This window comes from Mirounga angustirostris, unplaced genomic scaffold (assembly GCF_029215605.1).
Source record: "Mirounga angustirostris isolate CCGP_5_RB_7025 unplaced genomic scaffold, mMirAng1.0.hap1 SCAF_3, whole genome shotgun sequence".
In the NCBI taxonomy this organism is placed as follows: Eukaryota; Metazoa; Chordata; class Mammalia; order Carnivora; family Phocidae; genus Mirounga; species Mirounga angustirostris.
In genome coordinates this window covers 110,057,151-110,078,407 of record NW_026991711.1, presented here as the reverse complement: position 1 = coordinate 110,078,407, position 21,257 = coordinate 110,057,151, and the positions used below count along the sequence as shown (strand labels likewise).

Sequence of the window (21,257 nt, the reverse complement as noted above, 5' to 3'; positions counted from 1 at the left end):
GTTCAGAAAGACAAAAAAGATTTTAAAAAGAATGTAAAATGTGGAGAATAGACTAACAAGACAATGTAGGTTTAACCAGAGACTTAGAAAAAGATAAGAGAAAATTTAAAAGAAGCTTCATTTGAAAAGATAATAGCAAAATAATAAGATAATAATAAGATAATTTTCTAAAATATTTAAGTGACAGTTATAAACAATTTCAAGGCAACAGTCCAGGTAGGAAGAATAAAACTGTGGAATAACAAAGGTAATGATAAATATATTATGAGCAGCCAGATAACAGCAGTTAAACTAAGGTAACTTCTTGATCACAACAATAGGTGACAGAAAATAGTGGAATAACATTTTTGATGTGCTGAAAGAAAGCAACTGCCAACTCAAAATTCTATATCCAAATAGAATATATATATATTTCCAGAATGAGGGAGAAATAGAGACATTTGAAACAAGCAGACACTGAGATATGTTGTTACCGTAAGACCTTTACTACAGGAATTTCTCAGAATATACTTCCAACAAAAGAAAAAGACCTTCCTAGAAAAAGACCTTCTTTGCCATTTACTTCTTCCTAGGAAGAAGTAAATGGCAAAGAACATGGCAAATATTAAACCAACATTGACTCTATAAAAAAAAAAAAAAAAAGAATACTGTCTGGTGGTGTTAAAAGGAAAAGAAAGAATTAAAATATCAAACAACAATAGCATCTATGCTGAGAAGAGGATACATGGATTAAAAATACTCTAAGGTGGGGCGCCTGGGTGGCTCAGTCATTAAGCGCCTGCCTTCAGCTCAGGTCATGATCCCGGGGTCCTAGGATCGAGCCCCGCATCGGGCTCCCTGCTCAGCGGGGAGCCTGCTTCTCCCTCTCCCACTCCCCCTGCTTGTGTTCCCTCTCTTGCTGTGTCTCTCTCTGTCAAATAAATAAAATCTTAAAAAAATATATATATATATTCTAAGGTAATATTTTGGAAGAGGGTAAAGGATTTGATTCGCTTTAGGCTTTGATAAGTATCAATGCTGTAATCTTAAACAAGGCACTAACAAAATTGAAACAAAAGGCATCACTTAAACCAGTGCAAAAAAAATATGGAAGAAAAAAATGAAAAGAAAAAGCATGACATATTTAGAGAAAAAGGCAAGAAACAAAAGAAGCATACACTGTGTTTCCATTTATATAAATTCAAAACCAGACAAAGAAAACTACATTTCTTAAGGGCTATAGATACAGGTGGGAAAATCATGAAAGGTTATAAAATACGGACTAAAATGCATTGAATTCTGGGGCAAGGGAAGAAGCTGGATGACATAGGGACAAATGGCAGAGGGTGAGGCTTCTAGAGGGCTGACAGAGTCTTGACTTGGGCAGTGGTTATGTAGGAGTTTGATTAATAACTTTTAAAATATACATATCTATTATACATTTTACTAAAAATGGTTTCTGCACTATTTTCCAATGACAATATTTTCAACATTTAAAGTAAGTTACAAATCAGAATATGTAAAAAATGATGAGAATATGAGCATCATCCTTTCCTTCATAATCCAGGAAATCCAGTAGTGACACCATTGGTTTTCAAATGCTCCTTTACGCAGGAGGGCTGGCCAGTCTTGACCAAACTTTCTCTGTTCCAAGGTGAAGTGAACAAAACAGAGACAATGTATATAGACATAGAAGGGGATAGTTTCCCATTTTGGTAAAGACTACTGCATTGCATTCTGAGGTTTTATCCTATCTAGATGTGGGATTGGGATATTTTATTTTATTTTATTTTATTTATTTATTTATTTTTTTTAAAGATTTTATTTATTTATTTGAGAGAGAGAGAATGAGAGACAGAGAGCAGGAGAGGGAGGCGGGTCAGAGGGAGAAGCAGACTCCCTGCCGAGCAGGGAGCCCGATGCGGGACTCGATCCCGGGACTCCAGGATCATGACCTGAGCCGAAGGCAGTCGCTCAACCAACTGAGCCACCCAGGCGCCCGAATTGGGATATTTTATGATGCCCTTTCTGTTAGAAAGTGACAGTGGTAGTAAGTGGTAGGTTACTCTGGAATGTCCTCACTAAAAACAAACAAAACAGAATGAGTCAGTCCTCTTTTTCCTTGAATAGGAGGTCACTGAGGACCCAAAGCCTATGAATCTCTAATTTACACACACCGGTGAAATGATTCTGTGTCTAGTTCCAGGAGGGGGCTGCTTTTGGTAGAAATCTGACTTGGCTGAAAATTGAAAGAATTTCAGTGAGAACGAAAGATAGTCAAACGTGGAATGTGGGATCAGGCACATCTTGTGACTTGCCATATTAAATGTGAAAGTCACAGGGTAAGGGCCAGTGGAGGAAGATGAGGGCCCCAGGAAAATGTATATGGTCATGCAAGAGATACCATCTAGAGCCCCAGATGGAGCAAGGGCTTTACTTTCAGAATTATTCATTGCTTAGACCCAACATTTATGCTGCCTATGCATACACAGTTCTCTTTTTGGAGACCAGATATGCTGGTGTTCCTTGAATCAATGTATTTTCTCTTCTACACCTGTCTGCATCAGTTCAAGTACAAAACCAATATGCTGTAAAAATACGTTATAATTCTATTATACCCTGTATTACATGCTATAGAATAGATTTATATATTTTGATATAGTATATTAGACTATCATAATTAACTTATTGCTACTATTTATTTTTTCTTTTATTAACTAATTTCATTCTCGATTGATTCTCTTGACAGATATCAGTATCCCCATTTTACAGATGAGGATTCTGAAGCTCAAAGTAGTTGAATAACTGTCAGCTCCTAAACAGCAAAACTGGAATGAAGTCCCCTGTGGTTGAACTTCAAAGCCCTGCTCCTAGCTACTTTGCTGCTTTGTCTTACCACCGCATTAACATTCAAAGATCATTCCTATAAAGATTAAAATGCCATTTACTCTTTAAACCACATTCTGTACTACTCAGTCAGTTTCTACTGACCCCTTGGAGGAAAGGACAGACTTTTTCCCAGAAGCACAATGAACAATACCAGGACATGTGTAAGGGGGTGCAAGGGAAATTCAGAAACTTGAGCATAAATCTCTTTCAAAATAAAACCACAGCATCTTTAATCAAGGCCTGGCAATCATCGTATCATTTCTCTGAGACTGGAATTGGTAAATGTGGGCTATCCCACTAGGCCTTTAATACTTGGTTAGAAATGTATCCAAGAAGTTGACTAGCACGACAATTCATGCAATACAAACATGAATCTGTAATTCTCTTCCCCATTACCACAAAACACAGTTAGTTCCTGCCCTGAATTCACTTTGAAGATGAGTGCCTGGGAGAAACCATAAGAGCATTGAAAATGGGGCCAGAAGTAATAAATGGGGACTGCCAAAAAACATTAACGAATTTCTTCTAGAAGCAAAATCTATTGTCAATTTACAACTCTGAAGATTGAACTGGAGGCAGGCAATTAGTGAGCTGCCTTGAAAGGTTTGCCTACAATCTAAAAAAGAGTTTTCTTTCACCTGTATAAAATTAGGCAGCTGATAATTATGTCTCCGGGTCCTGGGACGAGGAGATTAAAATAATAAAATAAAAATAAAGCGAATGCTTTAATTTGGAATCTAATCTCTCCCATTCTCCCAGAACATTCACACAAACGCTGCTCCAGTGGAATTCTTCTCACCCAGCAGGAGGAAGATCATCTTCTCAGCAGCCAAACTTGCCAGGCAAGCGACTTTTCCTCCCTTTCCTGACTCCCTTTTAGAACTCATTCAGAGGGAAGACAAAGGACCCGTGAGTGGATGGGAGTTGTTTTGTGCTTAGCCCTTAGGAGTACTTTATTTTTCTTAAAAAGATTATCTCAATCTTACTGTAGCCCCCAAATAAAAACAAAACAAAGGCTAGAACAAATTTCTGAGGCAGTTTAAATTAAAAATACAAAGGATTGAGATGTATTTTTAATTTATTTATAATTAGTTTACAGATTGGACCGCAGCGAGACTCCAAAATCAGCAAGCCACTTGGGGATAAAGACTATTGCAATTATCAGGAACAAGCCAAATGCTACCTTTTGTTCTTCTATTTAAAAACAAACAAACAAACATCTCCTAGCAAATGATTTTCTATTTCCTATTTAAAGAGGATTACATAACAAACACGACTAGTGGCTGGAAAGCAAAGAACTTTCCACCGTTTTATTACCTGCCAAATACAAATTAGTTCATTGTGGTTAACTCCTGCCAGGAGAGCCCTTTCCCTGCCACCCATCAGGACGATGGGGTATGGCAGGTTGGTTCCTGCCCGGCGTCCTTCCTAATCAGGAGGCTGTCAGACATGCTGCCTGTCCACTGTCTCCTTCATGGTGTGGCAGCTCTGGAGCTCAGGCAGCAAGGTTTTGAGCTCAAATTGCCCCAGTAACTACCTCAGAATTGCTCCTACTTACTGTCACTGTCAAATCTCTGTGGGCATATGCGAGGCCCTCCTCCAGGTACAATAGAGAAACCTTACAAATTTCACTTTATGTAATAACTACAGGATACAGAAATTGTATTAGTTCCATTAGACAGAGTCAGAAATATTCAGAAAGGTTAGCTGGATATAGTGATTATTGCAGTTAGACTAAGATAAAAAATCACTTTGTTAACTTAGAGTGTTTCCTCATTGGTAACACCCTATATTGAGGTGCCATTTATAAACAGTTTATTATTATTTATTAATGTATGAAGCACTTTATACCATGCTAGAAAACAACTTAAATTCATGTATTAAAGATGCACATACATGGTTTAATAGGATTTACGTCTTATAATATTCTTTAAAACAGCTTCCCATAGTCTCATCCGTTAAGCATTTATTACTAATGCATTTTATAACATACTTTATAATACATTATTTGAGCAAGTATCTGCATTTAGTGATCATTTCATAAATAAGAATAAAGCATTTATAAATGGCACCTTAATTTAAAGTGTTACCTTCACATTACTAGATAGCTGCTCACCATTCATCTCATTTTGTGATTATTCTCCAAATGCACCACTTAATAAAACAGACACTAAGTTCTATTTTCCCTTCATCTGATTAAAAGTTTATTGAGTCATTTCCTCCATCTGCTTTCAGTCGTTGGTAGCTTGGAGGCTTTAGTGTGATTTCTGATGAAACCAAACTTTTAATTCAATAATATTTCTGTGAGGATGATAATAGTAGAAGCAGAACTACCTACCATGCTAGACAGAGCCTGCTGCTTAGATTCTTTGTAAAATTCAAGTTTTCGACTGGAAAGAACAATCCAGGAAGTAGACCAGTTTTTCCTTAGGAAAAGAAAAAAGAAAAAAAAAAAAAAGCATTATCACTTGAAGAAATCATTCATAGATATTGTACCAGCAACATTTAGCATGAGTAGAGACTGTATTTTTAACTAGTCTTCATAAAAGTCTTTTCTTTATTAAAATCTATAGGTGGTATGGAATTTGGGTAATAATTAAGACATTCTGTAATTTTAAAAAATCATGGCATTTATAATAAACATTTCTCATTTGGAGATCCTCACAAAATCTTTTTCAAGTACTAAAACTCCAATTTTTGTGTATCCATGTCCCCTACTTCAGAGGCTGTTTCCACGGCAAGCCAAAAATAGCAGAGTAAAAACAGAAATCAGAACCCCTCCCTTCATTGTTACTTCTCTTCATTGTTTCAGTATATTTCAGAATCTGAAAAACTAACCAGCTAATGTGTCATTGCCTAATTAAAAAAAAAATTCTTTTTTTAGAGAGAGAGAGGAGGGAGAGGGAGAGAGAATCTTAAGCAGGCTCCATGCCCAGTGAGGAGCCCTACATGGGGCTCAATCTCACGACCCTGAGATCATGACCTGAGCCAAAATCAACAGTTGGCACTTAACCAACTGAGCCACCTAGGCAGCCCCAAAATATTTTTTTAATGTTGAATCTCACTATAAATCAAAGAAATGCAAATGAATACAGTGAAATGATTTTTCCCTCTTTGCCAATCAAATTGGCAGGAATTAGAAGGACTAATACCAAGGGTTACTGAAAGGGTGGAGAAATGGATTCTCCCATAGAATTTTGGTGGGAGAGTACACGAGTACATCTTCCTGGAGTGAATTTGGCAATATGCTTTTTTAAAAGAATCTTTTAAAACATGTTTGTTTTTTGACTAAACAAGTTCGCTCCTATGAATTTAAGTTTATCCTAAAGTAGTCATCTCATAAGTTAAGTCTGGGGGCACAAGAATGAAGTACACCATTATTTCTTAATTGTGCACCTATTAAAATAGATCTTAAAAGATTAGTTGTATAAATTGCATGTAAAAGGTTCCTATAATGAAATAATAAACCCTATGCTATAAAAGAATACTGATAGGGGAAGACTTTAATAAAGACCATAATACAACATGTAGTTTATTTAGTTCATTTGCCTAAGACTGTACCCCCCCCCACTCCGAGCCCCTTCTGATGATTAATTCTCATTCATCGGAAGTTCAAATATCATGTCCTAAAATGCCATCCATGACTTCCTTGCACAGCACTTACAATAAATGAAAAAATAATTTTTGTATATTTCACCTCTATCTCTCCCCATCCTAAAAAAATCCTCGAAATGATAAAGAGCATTTTCTGCTTCCAAAAGTATTCCCAATTGCCTAGCACAGAGGAAGCACTACATACATATTAACTGAGTCAATGACTGAACTTTAGGCATGGGGAAAAAGAGCTGGGTATAACAAGAGCTAAATCAGGTGATAAAATCACAACTTTTGATTTTCCTTTCTATTTCCTGGTGTTTATCAAATTTCCAGCATTGAACATGTATTACTTCAGCAGTTGTATGTGTATATTTGTGTTCTGAGATGCCCGCTTGTAGATGATAAAACACTAAGGAGATTAACATACTTAAGTTTCTATCCATTATATCATACTGCTGCAGTTGGTTTTGGTTTAACACTCACTTCAAAACAACTGAATTCATCTTATAAAAGTGGTAGAAAAAAAAGTTTACAGAAAGACTTTATTCAGGTCAATAAAAACCTACACAAAAATATGTTTACAATGACCATTGAGGATCTCTGTGTAGTTATTTCCACTTGCTTCTTAGAATTTAGGGGTTTGAGTGAAGGGACAGTTTTGATTCAGTAAAGTTAATATTTACAACAAGATTAGATTGCTCTTACATGCCTAAAGCTTTCTTAACCATGCACTATTGTGCTAAAAAAAAACCCAACATGATCAACAGAAACAAAACAAACAATATGTATATTCCAACATGCATATATGAACATTATGTTCTTGGACCCAATTGTCTTCAAATGAAGAGTCCCTTTTTCTGTCAAACAATGAAAAAGGTAGAAAAACAGCAACAACACAGAAAGCCACATAGACCTTTCCCCTCTTTCCCCCTAGAGCCCACTTCTCCTTTTAGGCAAAGGAGGTCGGGGTAGCCATAACCTTGTCTCTATGCAGGTCATAATATTAGCTGACCCCAGATAGAGAAAAGAAAAACATTGGAAGGACTGCTGGTCTACACTGGGCATCATTTATCTCTACCCCTTATTTTGACAGTGTGTGATCAGGGAATATGGAACACCCTCGGACTGATGGAACACATGTTTAACCTGCCTGTTATATTTCCCACTATATTTTTCATCTCCTGGCAGGGAGATACTATACCTTATTTGCTTCCAGTCTATAGCAAGCCCTGGATAAATGGTTCTGATTTGAATCTGTTTCAGATGTTGATCATTTACAGAATGTGTTGGCATTACTCTTCCCTTCCCTAAACTTGGAACTGGAACTGGTTAGAAATGAAGTTGCATGAAATTCAATTATCTCATGGTTCTTTGTTAGAACTTTGAACTGCTATGAAATGTTCCTTCATAGGTGAGTGTGATGAACAAGTCAAAGAGGGTAAGAACTGCAGGTCTTGGAACCTTAGTAATATGAATTGCTCTGACACTTTACATGTAGTGCTATTTCATTTTGAATTTATAAATTACAACGTCTCTATGGTGTTAGAATAAAAGTGAAGATTTTTCCAATTTGCTTAAAATAATTTTATTTCAAGAGGAAGAAGAAATACTGTCAACTTTTTAGATGCCCTAATTTCATTTCCGTTTTTTTCCATTCTCTTTAAAAATAAAAGTTAACATAAATTATTTTGAGTACCTACTAAAGTTTGATTGCCTAGTAGAAGTTTAGCTCCACAAAAAAGATAATGAAGATACTAATATGTCCATTTACTAATACAGAAAATGAGGTTCACAGAGTTTAGGTAATTTACTTAAGGCCAGTTAGATTTAGAGTCTGACTCTGAAGCCTATAATCTGGTCACTAATTTATGCTGTCCTTTTTTTAAGGATTAAGCATTACTATCTTGGCTCAGGAGATTGTCAATGTCAGATTTCACTATGGTTTTGGTTGAAATGCTCACATTATAAAAGCCAATGTACATAGCCCATGACAAAGTAGAAGCCATGTAGGCTTCCCTATAAACTATTTTACCTGATGCTAATTGAAAGGACAGAACAAAGGCCCACCACTTCCAAACTCTCCACTTCCCTTAGAAGTTGCACTGATTTAAAGGAGTCATGCAAACGACCATTCAACTCCTCAGAAGAGGCTGGAAGTAGGGGGTGTGCTCCTAATGATGGTACCTCTTGTCTCTTTCCGGCTAGGGAATTCTGGTCTGTGATGAGCAGACTCACCTGCAGTCAGTGAAGATCATACAACCAGGAATCAAGGAGTCAAAAGCCTGTAGTCTAAGAGTGGCTGAGAATTCACTAATGGCAACAACTTTTAACCTATGACTTAAGTCAGAACCTGCCTCTGTGAATGAGGTGCTCTGGGCCTTTGACCATTCTCGTTACAGTATCTGTCTGGTTCATTCCCCGTCTGATGGGTTTGGCTTGTGCGTCCTGTCGTTGTCAGGACACCACTGGAAGAGCTCCCTCACCTCGTTACTGTAACACAGGAGCTGCTTGGATGACGCTGTCAGCTCTGGAGAGAGTTGTGAAAAGGGTCAGTTGGCCAAGTTTGGGGCCCTGACTTGAACCTTTAAGGCTTTCTCTCTGCAACCGAATCCTTATAGGTGGCTATTGTCCAGTATATTGAGAGACAGCTCAGGAAGCAAGTTACTCCTGCAAACTTTAAGGGCTTAGCCGTAACAGGGAAGTCTCATGGTTTCTGATGAGACTTTTAAAATAGACCTTTCAAGGATGAAGCAGTTTTCAGAATGGAGAGAAAGTCCTTCTACTCCCCTATTTCTTCTCCAAAGAAATAGACATCATCCCTAACCTCTTGGAGCTTTTTCACTTCTGAGAAAAGTATCTGACATTTAGTAGGTGCTCATTAAAGGTTTTTGAGCAAAAGAATATATGGACTCTCAAATTTCAGAAGGGTCACACCGCTAGATTTTTCCTGCTCTGTGGTTACTGTTATTCACTAACAAGCACTACAAAAGCACGAATCTCCTGTATTTCTCTTCTCTGTTCCTTAGTTCCCTCGTGTTTTGATATGTCATTCCTAGTACTAAACAAAAACAAAAACAAAAACTATTCCTTCTGGTTTAGTATATTTTCTTCTAATTTATAATTCTACTGACAATACCTGAGCTTTCTCCTGAGGTCTTTCTGACCTCTCAGACGTGTGTCAGTAAGATGAGCTCTTATGCATGCATTTGTCCCCACTCTGTGCTAGGGATTCCACTTGGTATTTTGGACGTGTCAAGTAATTAAAACGCAAAGCCGGTCACCAGTGTCTATTGAGCACCCACACAACACTCACAAGTCCAGGACTGAATATATAAAGGCAAATAAGAGAGACCTCAAGGAGTTTTCCTTTAATTCAGGGGGACACACTCAATGAACATGGAAACACATGGCGCTGGGAGGTGGATGATACCTCATATTACAGATGAGCAAACCGAAGCTCTGTGAGTCTACATCCTACCCAAGGGCATTGAACTCATAAATATGGGAGTCAAGCCAAGTCTCCTGGACCCTGAAGACCACATTCACTCCGCTGTATCAGTTATCTCCAGAGCAGTTGGCATGCAGCTCTCCCTGAGTCATTTTGAGCATGTCTATGCAGAGCCTCAGTGTAGGCTCTGAGAAAGGAAGATAAAGAACTTTTGTCAAACAAGCACTTAAATGTCTTTCTCCTTGGAGCCAGGCCACTTCTTAGCCTGACTTGGGATGTTGCAGGCCCTTTCTTCCCTACCTACCTTCCCATGATGGCTAGCAGGTAAATTTATCCATTGGTGGGGGCCAATTAATGCCTCAGCAACTCATCATCTAAACTGTACGGACATTTTTTTCTATTTTTCCACACAGAGGAAAAAACACCAACTATTGGCTAGATTTAGGGCTAAGGAAGACACAGAGGTCGGGAAATATTCAACCTCAGTAAGTCAGAGGTGTTAGGAATAGGTGGACAGTCTCCCCACAAATTTAGGATAACAGTCAGGTGAGGTATTGATATTGATACTAGTAATTCAATGCAGGAAACAGATTGCTGCTCAAGAAATGCAAGTATATTTTATTTTTCTTTTGACAAAAACAAACAAACAAAAAAATCACCCTGAAGGTGGGAAAAGGTGCTTACTACAGTTAGGAGGGGGAAGAATTAAATTTGAATGACAACTATTTACATGTATGCAATTGGTGGGACATTTTATCCAAGTGAGACACTTCACAAAACTTTCCTAAAACAAATCCCTGGTTGTAGAGGTGGGAGGGGGGAAATCCCCCCCAAACCCAAAAAACAACGCCGCCATCAGTCTGGCAGAAAACTCTTTGCATTCTACAAAATGGACACCGGGTGGCAGCACATAATAACAGCAACTTTGTAACTGCTTCTCTGAAGACAGCTTGATGGAAAATAGTTCTTAAAATATTCATTACCATTATAAGAATTTGTTAGCTTGAGCTCAGGTTTCACACATTCATTTGTTTTATATCCTACACCCACCTTTACCACCATTACCTATGGCTCCTTTAGGTAATGACGGGTGGCCAACCAAAAGTCAGAGGAAAATACATATGAGACAACTTCATAAATTTCAGACTTTCCTGGGCCACCTGCCTTTGTTATCTGACTTGATCACACTGGATTTGACATGATTCCCCTCAGTGGTGGGAGTGAAAGTGATTTACTCTAGAAGGCCTGACTGATTGTGCATAAAATCCCTTGGTCACTGTTAAGTGTTCTTACTCATTCTAAAACTGGTAGGTTAGGAAATTATTTCTTCTCTCTCATACTCTAATCTCTTGTAAATTGCCACTGCTAAAAGTGGGCCAAAGAGACACTGCAGTATAAATACACACATCTCTGTCAGTATTGCAAGAAATGTAAAATCTTGATATATCCGAAGAGTTATCAGATGTTGGAAATTATAACAGAGCATATGAAGGAAATCCTAAAACTAAAACAAACCTTTACAACTTAACTTCTGTATTCTGTGCTATCCAAATCTTCCCTCCAGTCCTCACTACTGAGCATAAAAGGAGAGAATGACAATTCAGCCTGGAAGAATTTATTGGGATCCTGAGCAGAAAGTGCTAAAGAAAAAATAAATTCACATTAGCAGGGTACTTTGGCATCATGTTCTAAAGGAAGTCTTTTCTGAGAAACAACTGTTCAAGAAAAAAAAAAAAGAAAGAAAAGAAAAAAAGAAAACAAATAAAAACAAAGGTCTCATAGTTCTGGGCTCTGGGATGAAAATGACCACTAGTAGAAATAAACACTGCACTACCTTCACTTCTTTTCTTCCCATACCCCTCTTCTGCTCATCTTTTCACCCCCAAGTACTTTCTATGCCCCCAGAGAGCAGAGCAGAGGGACAGCTAGATGTGATCAGCTGTGCAGAGCCACCAGGGAGATGACGAAGGTGCAGGCATGAAGTGAAAGTGACAGGCATAGATGGACACATAGTGTCCACACTGTCAGGTACCTTTTGTAAAGGAAAGTATTGAAAATAGCTTTTCACTGGGGCCTCACAGAGCTTCAGAGAGACCTGGGCTGCTACTTCGTTTTGGGGATGGAAGTCCCAAAAGGAAGGACTTCCTAAACTAAAACATAGAAAAGTGAAACATATTTTCAATGTTAACAATTAAAAAAATTAAAGTTGAGCGCTGAATGTATTCAGCTTTCAATCCTGTCTGTGTATCACGTGGTAATTTATAGAACGCTATTTCAATACAAGGCTAAACTTACAGCCGTTTATGAATGTAAGATATAGCCAATGAGTTCTCCTTCCTTTTACCCACTCTTGTTCATATTCAGAGAGAGGTCAAACTTTTCTTAGAGAGAAAGAAAAATATATAAAAGAGGGAAGCTAAACAAAAAGGAAAAGGAGGGGAAGGAAGAAAAATAAAAACAATGCATGATGGGAATAGCTTTCGATTATTTTTGGACAGAAAACTTTATAGACAGTAATAAAATAATGTCTGCTAAGTGATAACTGAAGCCCTTGGTACTGTTAATGGTATGAAATAACAGGGCAGTTTTTGCTTCCTGGCTCTAAGGAGATTCTAGCAAGAGAAAAAAAACTAACTTACTTCAAACAGAGGACAGGGCTAAAATCTGGTACTAACTATCTATACAATAAGGTTCGGGAGAAAGGAGAGGTTAATACTAGTGATCAATTTTCTTCATTTGTAAAATTGAAAGTAAAATAATAATATAGCCTATCTTAGAGTATCATTTCAGTATTATGAAGCATTTAGCTAAACTTGACAGAGTAAGCATTTAGTAATACTGCTTATTAACTCAGTAAAATGTATAACAGATATAAAGTACCTTGATAAGTGGGCAAAAGGCAACCAAAAGGCATTTATATTAAAAATATAGACTATAGCAACTATGCTATACTATTTAATATTTACTAAATTCTCAATGGGATAAAAACTACACAATTTTTCAAGGTTATGATTAAACTAACCATCTTGTTACTAGCTACAAAAACATACCGACTCATTGGACAAAGCAATCTGGCAATCCATAACATTAAAAAAAAAGGTTATGTGAGGGGCGCCTGGGTGGCTCAGTTGGTTAAGCGACTGCCTTCGGCTCAGGTCATGATCCTGGAGTCCCGGGATCGAGTCCTGCATTGGGCTCCCTGCTTGGCAGGGAGTCTGCTTCTCCCTCTGACCCTCCTCCCTCTCATGCTCTCTGTCTCTCATTCTCTCTCTCTCAAATAAATAAATAAAATCTTTTAAAAAATAATTAATTAATTAATTAATTAATTAATTAATTAAAAAAAGGTTATGTGATTTAATCAAGTATTTCAGGCTTAGCATTTATCTTAAAAAAAAAAGAAACATTGACAAACAGTAGGAGTTTTGCTGCAATTATAACTATTTTAGTATAAGGCTGGAATCAACTTAAAATTCAAATAAAAGAAGAGTATAGGAATGGTTTGGTATAGTACAGTGCCATCAACCTGACGGGATATTACATGTTATTAAACATGGTGACTACATCTACAGTGTTCAATTTGTAAAATGTTAATTAAAAAAAAAAAAAAATAAGGAGTAAAATTACGGACCAGTATGGATCAAAGTTAAAGATTTTGGGTCATTGAGGGCTTTCATCAGCAAGGTAAATAGACAGTGAGAGACTTGAAGGAGATATTTACAAAGTCCAAAGTTGACAAGGTTATGACTACCTCGATGATATTAGTTCTTTCAAAAAGTGAGAAAAGTAACAGAAAATAGTTGAAGTTGATACCTAGGCAATTCTCAGAATACGAAACCTGACTAACTCTAAATGGATGAAGTGATGCTCAACCGAAATGCCAGTGAGAGGAATAAAAATAAATGCAACACTGTAGTAACATTCTCTCGCCATCGACTTGCAAAACTGAGAGTTATATAATGCTGGGTGACGAGATGATGGCAGGACAAGCTGCCTTGACCTTTGCAGGAGTGTGAACTCATGCGCTCATCCAGGAGGAAGTCTGGCTGCAGCACTCAATGGATTTATAAATGTGTGTGTCTTGCAATCCTTCACTCCTGGGTATATGCCCCAGAGACAATACCTAACGGGTGCGTAAGGAGACATATATGTGTGGCTTATTGCATGTTGTTCGGGGGATGGAAGGAGTTAGGGACAATTTAGGGGTCCACTACTGAGAGATTAAGTAAAATGTAGTGTATGGACACAATGGCAAAATGGGCAGCAGTTGGAAGAAGTGAACTCATTTTAAATATATAGATACAGATCCATGTCCAAACACTAACATTGAATAAAAGTAACAAGAAACAGAAGGAAGTTTATAACACAAAAAGGCTTATGCAATTTAGGACACATTCACATACTCACAACTATACACTATTTACTAGAATGCCACACATATAACCACATGAGTATATGGAGAGTGGATTTGATGAACATACATTCTACAGGGGATTGAAGTGAGGATTGGAGACTGAGATAAAATAAACCCAGCTAGGGGTCTTGCCCAGAATGATGATAATATAAAGCCAACACTGAACAGTAAAATCAACTCAATTCTGTGCACCTGATGTTAAAAAAAAAAAGAAACTAAAACTAAAAAAAAAAAAGAAACTATACCTTTAAATGAAAAAAGCTGAAAGAATGCATAATTGTATGCAAACTGATTGAAATAACAATAAAACGGAGTACAAGCTAATGTTTATATGAACTTAAACTAGAGCACAAAAATGATTTGCAAACTGATTAAAGTAACAACAAATGAAACAAATACAGAATGGTATACACACTGATTGAAACTGCCTTAAAAATGTATTCATGTGAGATAGTTGGGGAAAGGGCCTTGTTCTGCTCCTGTTTTTTCTTGACATCGCCACCTATTTTATAAGGACAGTTTACAGGCAAAACCGGGACATCATCTTTATTTTCTGGAATTCCTCTCAGTATCTCCTCCTCTTCCATATATGAGGCTTTCCTTTCAGCTCTCACCTCCTCTCCCCTACCAAGGCCCAGTGAAACCTGAACTTAGACAAGTCCTCAGATCTTTTTCTGTCCCTCTTTAGACTTTGTGAGCACGTAACTGGTAAGGTAAGAGAGGGTCTTCACTTATTTATCTTGGGAAGAGTCATTGCTGTACCCTCAGCACTACTCCCTGAGCTGGTGTAATTGGGATTGAGGTCTAAGGAAAAGGAGGACACTAGGCTGGGTTAGCCAAAGTTAAAAAATCATCCTGGTGCCCTTTCAGAGTCCAACTCTTTAAGCCAGATTCTCCACTGGGGTAGGGACCAGTCCAGTCCTTTAAAGCAGCCTTGCATTTGACCTTCTGTCCTATTCATGTCTCTCCTGGACCCTAAAAGGAAATGTGGCTGCAGCGTTACTATACAGAAACAGTGTAGAAGAGGGTTCAAGGTCCTGTTTACCATCCCAGAATAAAACACTATATAAGCCAAAAGTAGAGTGCGTTCTTTAAAATTGAAATAGCTCTTTTAAGCAGCAGAATTATGGTTGATTGTTTTCTCCAGTTTTACTTCTTTAAATAAATATATACATACTCAATTACAGGCAGTAAACAAAAGCATACTTTATGGTCTATTGTTGGCCAGTGTCATTCCAGTAATGAATTGCATTATACAATTAACAAGTGTCCCATTGTGTAGCTAATTAGTACATTCATCCTTTATGGTTTTAACTGTTAATAATACAGTCATAAGTGAATGCCTTGTCTCCCGATTTGAGCACCTTCTACATATCTTTGTAGCTTACATATCACCTAGCACAAAGCTAAGTATATAATAGTATGTACTCGAGAAATAGGAAACATTCTAAAATGGAAATGATTATTTCTAAATATCCCATCCATAGAGAATGTCTAGCATCTTTCTCTACCTATCAACCTCATTTTTTCCTTCGACGTTTTTTCTTGGTGCTGTTGCATGGGGAATTCTTATTTTCTTTTTCTACTTTCTCTTACTGATTCTGTGTTCATTTCACCTCAGATGCGCAATGTTCAACTTTTTATCTGACAGATGATTTTATTTTCCTTTTTTCTCAAATGATTTTTATCTGAGCAGAAAATGTATATCAAACCCCCCAATCTTCAAACAATATGCTCCCAATGTATTGTAGGGAGATTTTTTTTTTAAAGATTTTATTTATTTATTTGACAGAGAGAGACACAGCGAGAGAGGGAACACAAACGGAGGGGGGCGGGGGGGGGAGGGAGAAGCAGGCTTCCCACAGAGCGGGGAGCCCGATGCAGGGCTCAATCCTGGTACTCCGGGATCAAGACCTGAGCTGTAGGGAGATTTTTATACACTGCAAAATGAGAGCACTCATCCCTTAATCTGTTCATCTCAAAAATCAAGACCCATTATCTTATTTATTTGCATGTTTTTTAAGATTTCAAGTTCCAGGAGGACAAGAAGCACCTCATTTAATATTATGTGCAACAATATAGAATGTAGTGCTTTATTGGAAAACTGTAATTATAGTGAAAATAATGTTGATCATAGTGATAGCAGAGGGAAATATTCTAGTCTCTTACCATAGGGCCTTCCTTTCTAAACAGCAGTGACACAAATTGAGGAGATGGAGAACTATCATAGTTATGTAAAAGTGAATTAAGGAACTTTTATTACCTTAGTTTCTTTCCACCATCTGCAATTTTAGCTTTCTGAAGATAGCCTTCTTTTTCAACCATCTGCAAGAAGAATGTATATATTAAAACTGTGACAAACCCCTATGCATTATTATTTTGAATGAACCTATGCTTTCCAACAGTCATTGCAGTGATGGAAGTTTCCAGTCATAGAACTTCATTAATAATGCATATATAGCTTATGGGAAGTGCCTGCAATATCATAATCATTACAAGCCGTTAAATATCCAAAAGAAAGATTACAAAGAGTAATGTGAATGATTTGTTAGATGTTGATACACCTTTACTCACTTTTCCTTCTGGGCATTGAAGTCACTTGCTTACAAAACTGATTAAAAATGGCAAAACAAAAACAAATTTAATAATGCCTTCCTTAATTTTACTGATAATCCTTAGAAAAGTTCTTCCTTTTTTTTTTTTTTAAAGATTTTATTTATTTATTTAACAGAAGAGACACAGTGAGAGAGGGAACACAAGCAGGGGGAGTGGGAGAGGGAGAAGCAGGCTTCCTGCGGAGCAGGGAGCCCCATGTGGGGTTTGATCCCAGGACTCTGGGATCATGACCTGAGCTGAAGGCAGACACTTAACGACAGGGCCACCCAGGCACCCCTAGAAAAGTTCTTCCTTTTTACTTCTAATCCTCACCACCTCATGTATCTGCTGAGGCCAGGAAGTGGAAAGAATTCAGTGGAACCAAGTGTCTGAACCAGTTGAACCATGAAAGGGCATTTAAAATGGTGACATTTCATGCATTTTGTTCAGTCACCAAGAAACACTGTAGTAGCACTACTTCATTATCTTCTTTCATAATGTGGGTTTGCTTCCTTTCCTGTTCGTATTTATTGGCTTCCATTGTTAATACAACGGCAAGTTTCTTAAAGGAGATTCAATATTTGTGATAACTTCACAGAGGTTTTTGTGGAGTACTAGGGGAAATAAATGTACAACGCAAATTGTGATGAGTTGACTCCCAGCAAAGTCTTTAATAGGCACTTTGATTTCTGAGCACCCTACTGCCACTTTTCCCCATCTTTCCCACATACCCTTATCTCAAGTCCTTACCCTGTGTTCCATCTTTTCACTATAGATGAATTGCCCTCAACCTTCTCCCCTGTACTAAATGCTAAATCTTTTAGAAGTTACCTAAGATCTTCGACAAAGCAGGAAAGAATGTCCAATGGAAAAAAGACAGTCTCTTCAACAAATGGTGTTGGGAAAATTGGACAGCCACATGCAGAAGAATGAAACTGGACCATTTCCTTATACCACACACAAAAATAGACTCAAAATGGTTGAAGGACTTAAATGTGAGACAGGAGTCCATCAAAATCCTAAAGGAGAACACAGGCAGCAACCTCTTCGACCTCAGACGCAGCAACTTCTTCCTAGAAACATCGCCAAAGGCAAGGGAAGCAAGGGCAAAAATGAACTATTAGGACTTCATCAAGATAAGAAGCTTTTGCACAACAAAAGAAACAGTCAACAAAACCAAAAGACAACTGACAGAATGGGAGAAGATATTTGCAAATGACATATCAGATAAAGGGCTGGTATCCAAAATCTATAAAGAACTTATTAAACTCAACACCCAAAGAATAAATGATCCAATCAAGAAATGGGCAGAAGACATGAACAGACATTTTTCCAAAGAAGACATCCAAATGGCCAACAGACACATGAAAAAGTGCTCAACATCGCTCGGCATCAGGGAAATCCAAATCAAAACCTCAGTGAGATACCACCTCACACCAGTCAGAATGGCTAAAATTAACAAGTCAGGAAACGACAGATGTCGGTGGGGATGCGGAGAAAGGGGAACCCTCCTACACTGTTGGTGGGAATGCAAGCTGGTGCAGCCTACTCTGGAAAGCAGTATGGAGGTTCCTCAAAAAGTTGAAAATAGAGCTACCATATGATCCAGCAATTGCACTACTGGGTATTTACCCCAAAGATACAAGTGTAGGGATCCAAAGGGGTACCTGCACCCTGATGTTTATAGCAGCAATGTCCACAATAGCCAAACTATGGAAAGAGCCAAGATGTCCATTGACAGATGAATGGATAAAGAAGATTTGGTAATATATATGCAATGGAATATTATGCAGCCATCAAAAGGAATGAAATCTTGCCATTTGCAATGACGTGGATGGAACTGGAGGGTATTGTGCTGAGTGAAATAAGTCAATCAGGGAAAGACATGTATCATATGACCTCACTGATATGAGGAATTCTTAATCTCAGGAAACAAACTGAGGGTTGCTGGAGTGGCGGGTGGTGGGAAGAATGGGGTGGCTGGGTGATAGACACTGGGGAGGGTATGTGCTATGGTGAGCGCTGTGAATTGTGTAAGACTATTGAATCACAGACCCATACCTCTGAAACAAATAATACATTATACGTTAAAAAAAAAAGAAGAAGAAGAATATAGCAGGAAGGAAAAAATGAAGGGGGGGAATCAGAGGGGGAGATGAACCATGAGAGACTGGACTCCGAGAAACAAACTGAGAGCTCTAGAGGGGAGGGTAATGGGGGCATGGGTTAGCCTGGTGATGGGTATTAAAGAGGGCACGTACTGAATGGAGCACTGGGTGTTATATGCAAACAATGAATCATGGAACACTACATCAAAAACTAATGATGTAATGTATGGTGATTAACACAACATAATAAAAAAAACAAAAACAAGTGTTTTAAAATCAAACAGACCTCCATTTTAAATCTAAATCTTACAACTATTTTGTAACTATACAACCTTGGGTAAGTGACTTTTTTTTCTCATTTATAAAATGTAGAAAATGATGTTTTATTCACTAAAGGGTTATTGGAGGATTTAATTTGATACTGTATAGAAAATGGTCAGGTACCTCTTAAGCCTTCTCCCACCATAAGAATTCTATTCTAATAGTCAAATATTATAATAAAATATCATATATTTACACAGTTTCTAAAATTGCTATATTCCCATACCTCATACTGTACCAAATACATTAATGTATGGTATGTCACAATGTTTCTGTGAAGGAAAATTGTGGGAAAACATTTCTGAAATGCATACTAAGTCACAGGAATTGAACTAGATGCTTACTATAACTTTTGCCTTTTTATAGAAACAAAAAGTGAAGTTCAGGGAGGTTAAGTGACTCATTTGAACTTGCTTGCCAATAACTGAATAAATATGTGTCTCAAATAAAAAAAAAAAAAAAGAAGTTCCTAAGATCAAAGGACCACATTCCCTCAATTCCACCCTATATGCTTTCCCCTTTACTGTAATACTCCACCCCATCGTGTATCCAACCCATAAACTCCTAAACACATTAAATCTACTTTAAAATGTAGTCTGTCTATTGTTAGAGGGTCCTTCCAAGATTCCTCTGCAATCTCCTTTAGGTGCCCTTGTCCCAAATCCCCATTTTTATTCTACCATTATCACCATCATAGCATTTATTGGGTCATGTTATAATTGTCCATTTACAGTAGTGCCCTTTTATCTGCAGAGGATACCAAGACCTCAAGACCCCCAGTGGATGCCCAAAACCATGGATAGTACCGAACCGTATTTATGCTATGTTCTTTCCTATACATACATACCTGAGATAAAGTTTAATTTATAAATTAGACACAGTAAGAGATTAACAACAATAGCTTAGAATAAAATGAAATAATTATTATAACAATATATTATGATAAAGGTTAGGTGAATGTGGTCTCTATCTCTCAAATATCCTATTGTACTATACTCACCCTTCTTCTTGTGATGATGTGAGATGATAAAATGCCTACTTGAGGAGATGAAGTGAGGGGAATGATGTAGACATTGTGACATAGCATTAGGCTACTATTGACCTTCTAACAATATGTTGGAAAGAGGATTATCTACTTCTGGACTGCGATGGACCATGGGTAACCAAAACCATGGAAAGCGAAATCGTGGATGAGGGGGACTACTGTATGTGGTTGTACCTGCTCCTGTGCAGTGATTACCTTTCACCCCAGATTCCCAGCACCTACAGTACTTACTGACACCAGTAATCACAATATAAATATTGTTTAAACAAATTAGTGGATGCATGAGTGACTGTTTTAATGTTGTTAAAAATCTTTACAGAAAACTGAAAAAGCCAAAAAATCCATCTACCTATAACAGGTGAAAGGAAGAGATATTTGGGGATAAATGAGTTGTCCCAAACCACTAAGATTTCACCAGTTAATGAATTGGCTATTTACAAGACTTACTCTGACATAGGTAAGATCTTTTCTGGCTTGTTCATTATTATATTCCTAATATAAAACACAGTATTTTCTTTTTAAAATCTATTTGATGAATACATTTTTAATAAATAATATGAAGCTACTAATAATGGTGTATTTTTTGTGCTTGGCTGCATCTATTTGTTTTTCCCACCTTTTATTCTATGTATATTGTCCTTTTTTTTCCTCAGTGCCAGAAAATTCTGTTTGTCTACCCCCTGAAACCCACATAATAAGTTCAGTGTTTAACACTGGGCATCACTGGTTTCTACAAATGTTTGGAAGAAAAATGTTTTCAGTAGCAATTAGCATCACAGAGATGGTCCCTTTCTTTAGTAATGTATATTGAGAAATTTTGTTGTGTAACCATAGACAAATTTTATTGTTTTATTAAAGCTTTCT

General features: G+C 37.4%; 1 protein-coding gene across 3 annotated transcripts in view; it reads right to left on the bottom strand.

The window, feature by feature from the left end:
• The window catches only part of ARHGAP15 (Rho GTPase activating protein 15), a 600,173-nt gene that overhangs the window by 493,620 nt on the left and 85,296 nt on the right, over positions 1 to 21,257 (bottom strand). For 2 of the 3 annotated variants that reach the window (XM_045868934.1, XM_064586464.1), the window contains exons 4-5: positions 16,588 to 16,649; positions 5,207 to 5,294 (exon numbers count right to left, since the gene is read on the bottom strand). In XM_045868934.1, the coding sequence (XP_045724890.1) occupies positions 5,207 to 5,294; positions 16,588 to 16,649 (150 nt within the window). Of the gene's footprint in view, positions 1 to 5,206; positions 5,295 to 16,587; positions 16,650 to 17,750; positions 17,996 to 21,257 lie in introns of those variants that run through there. The other variant, XM_054506238.2, reaches the window with a different exon arrangement.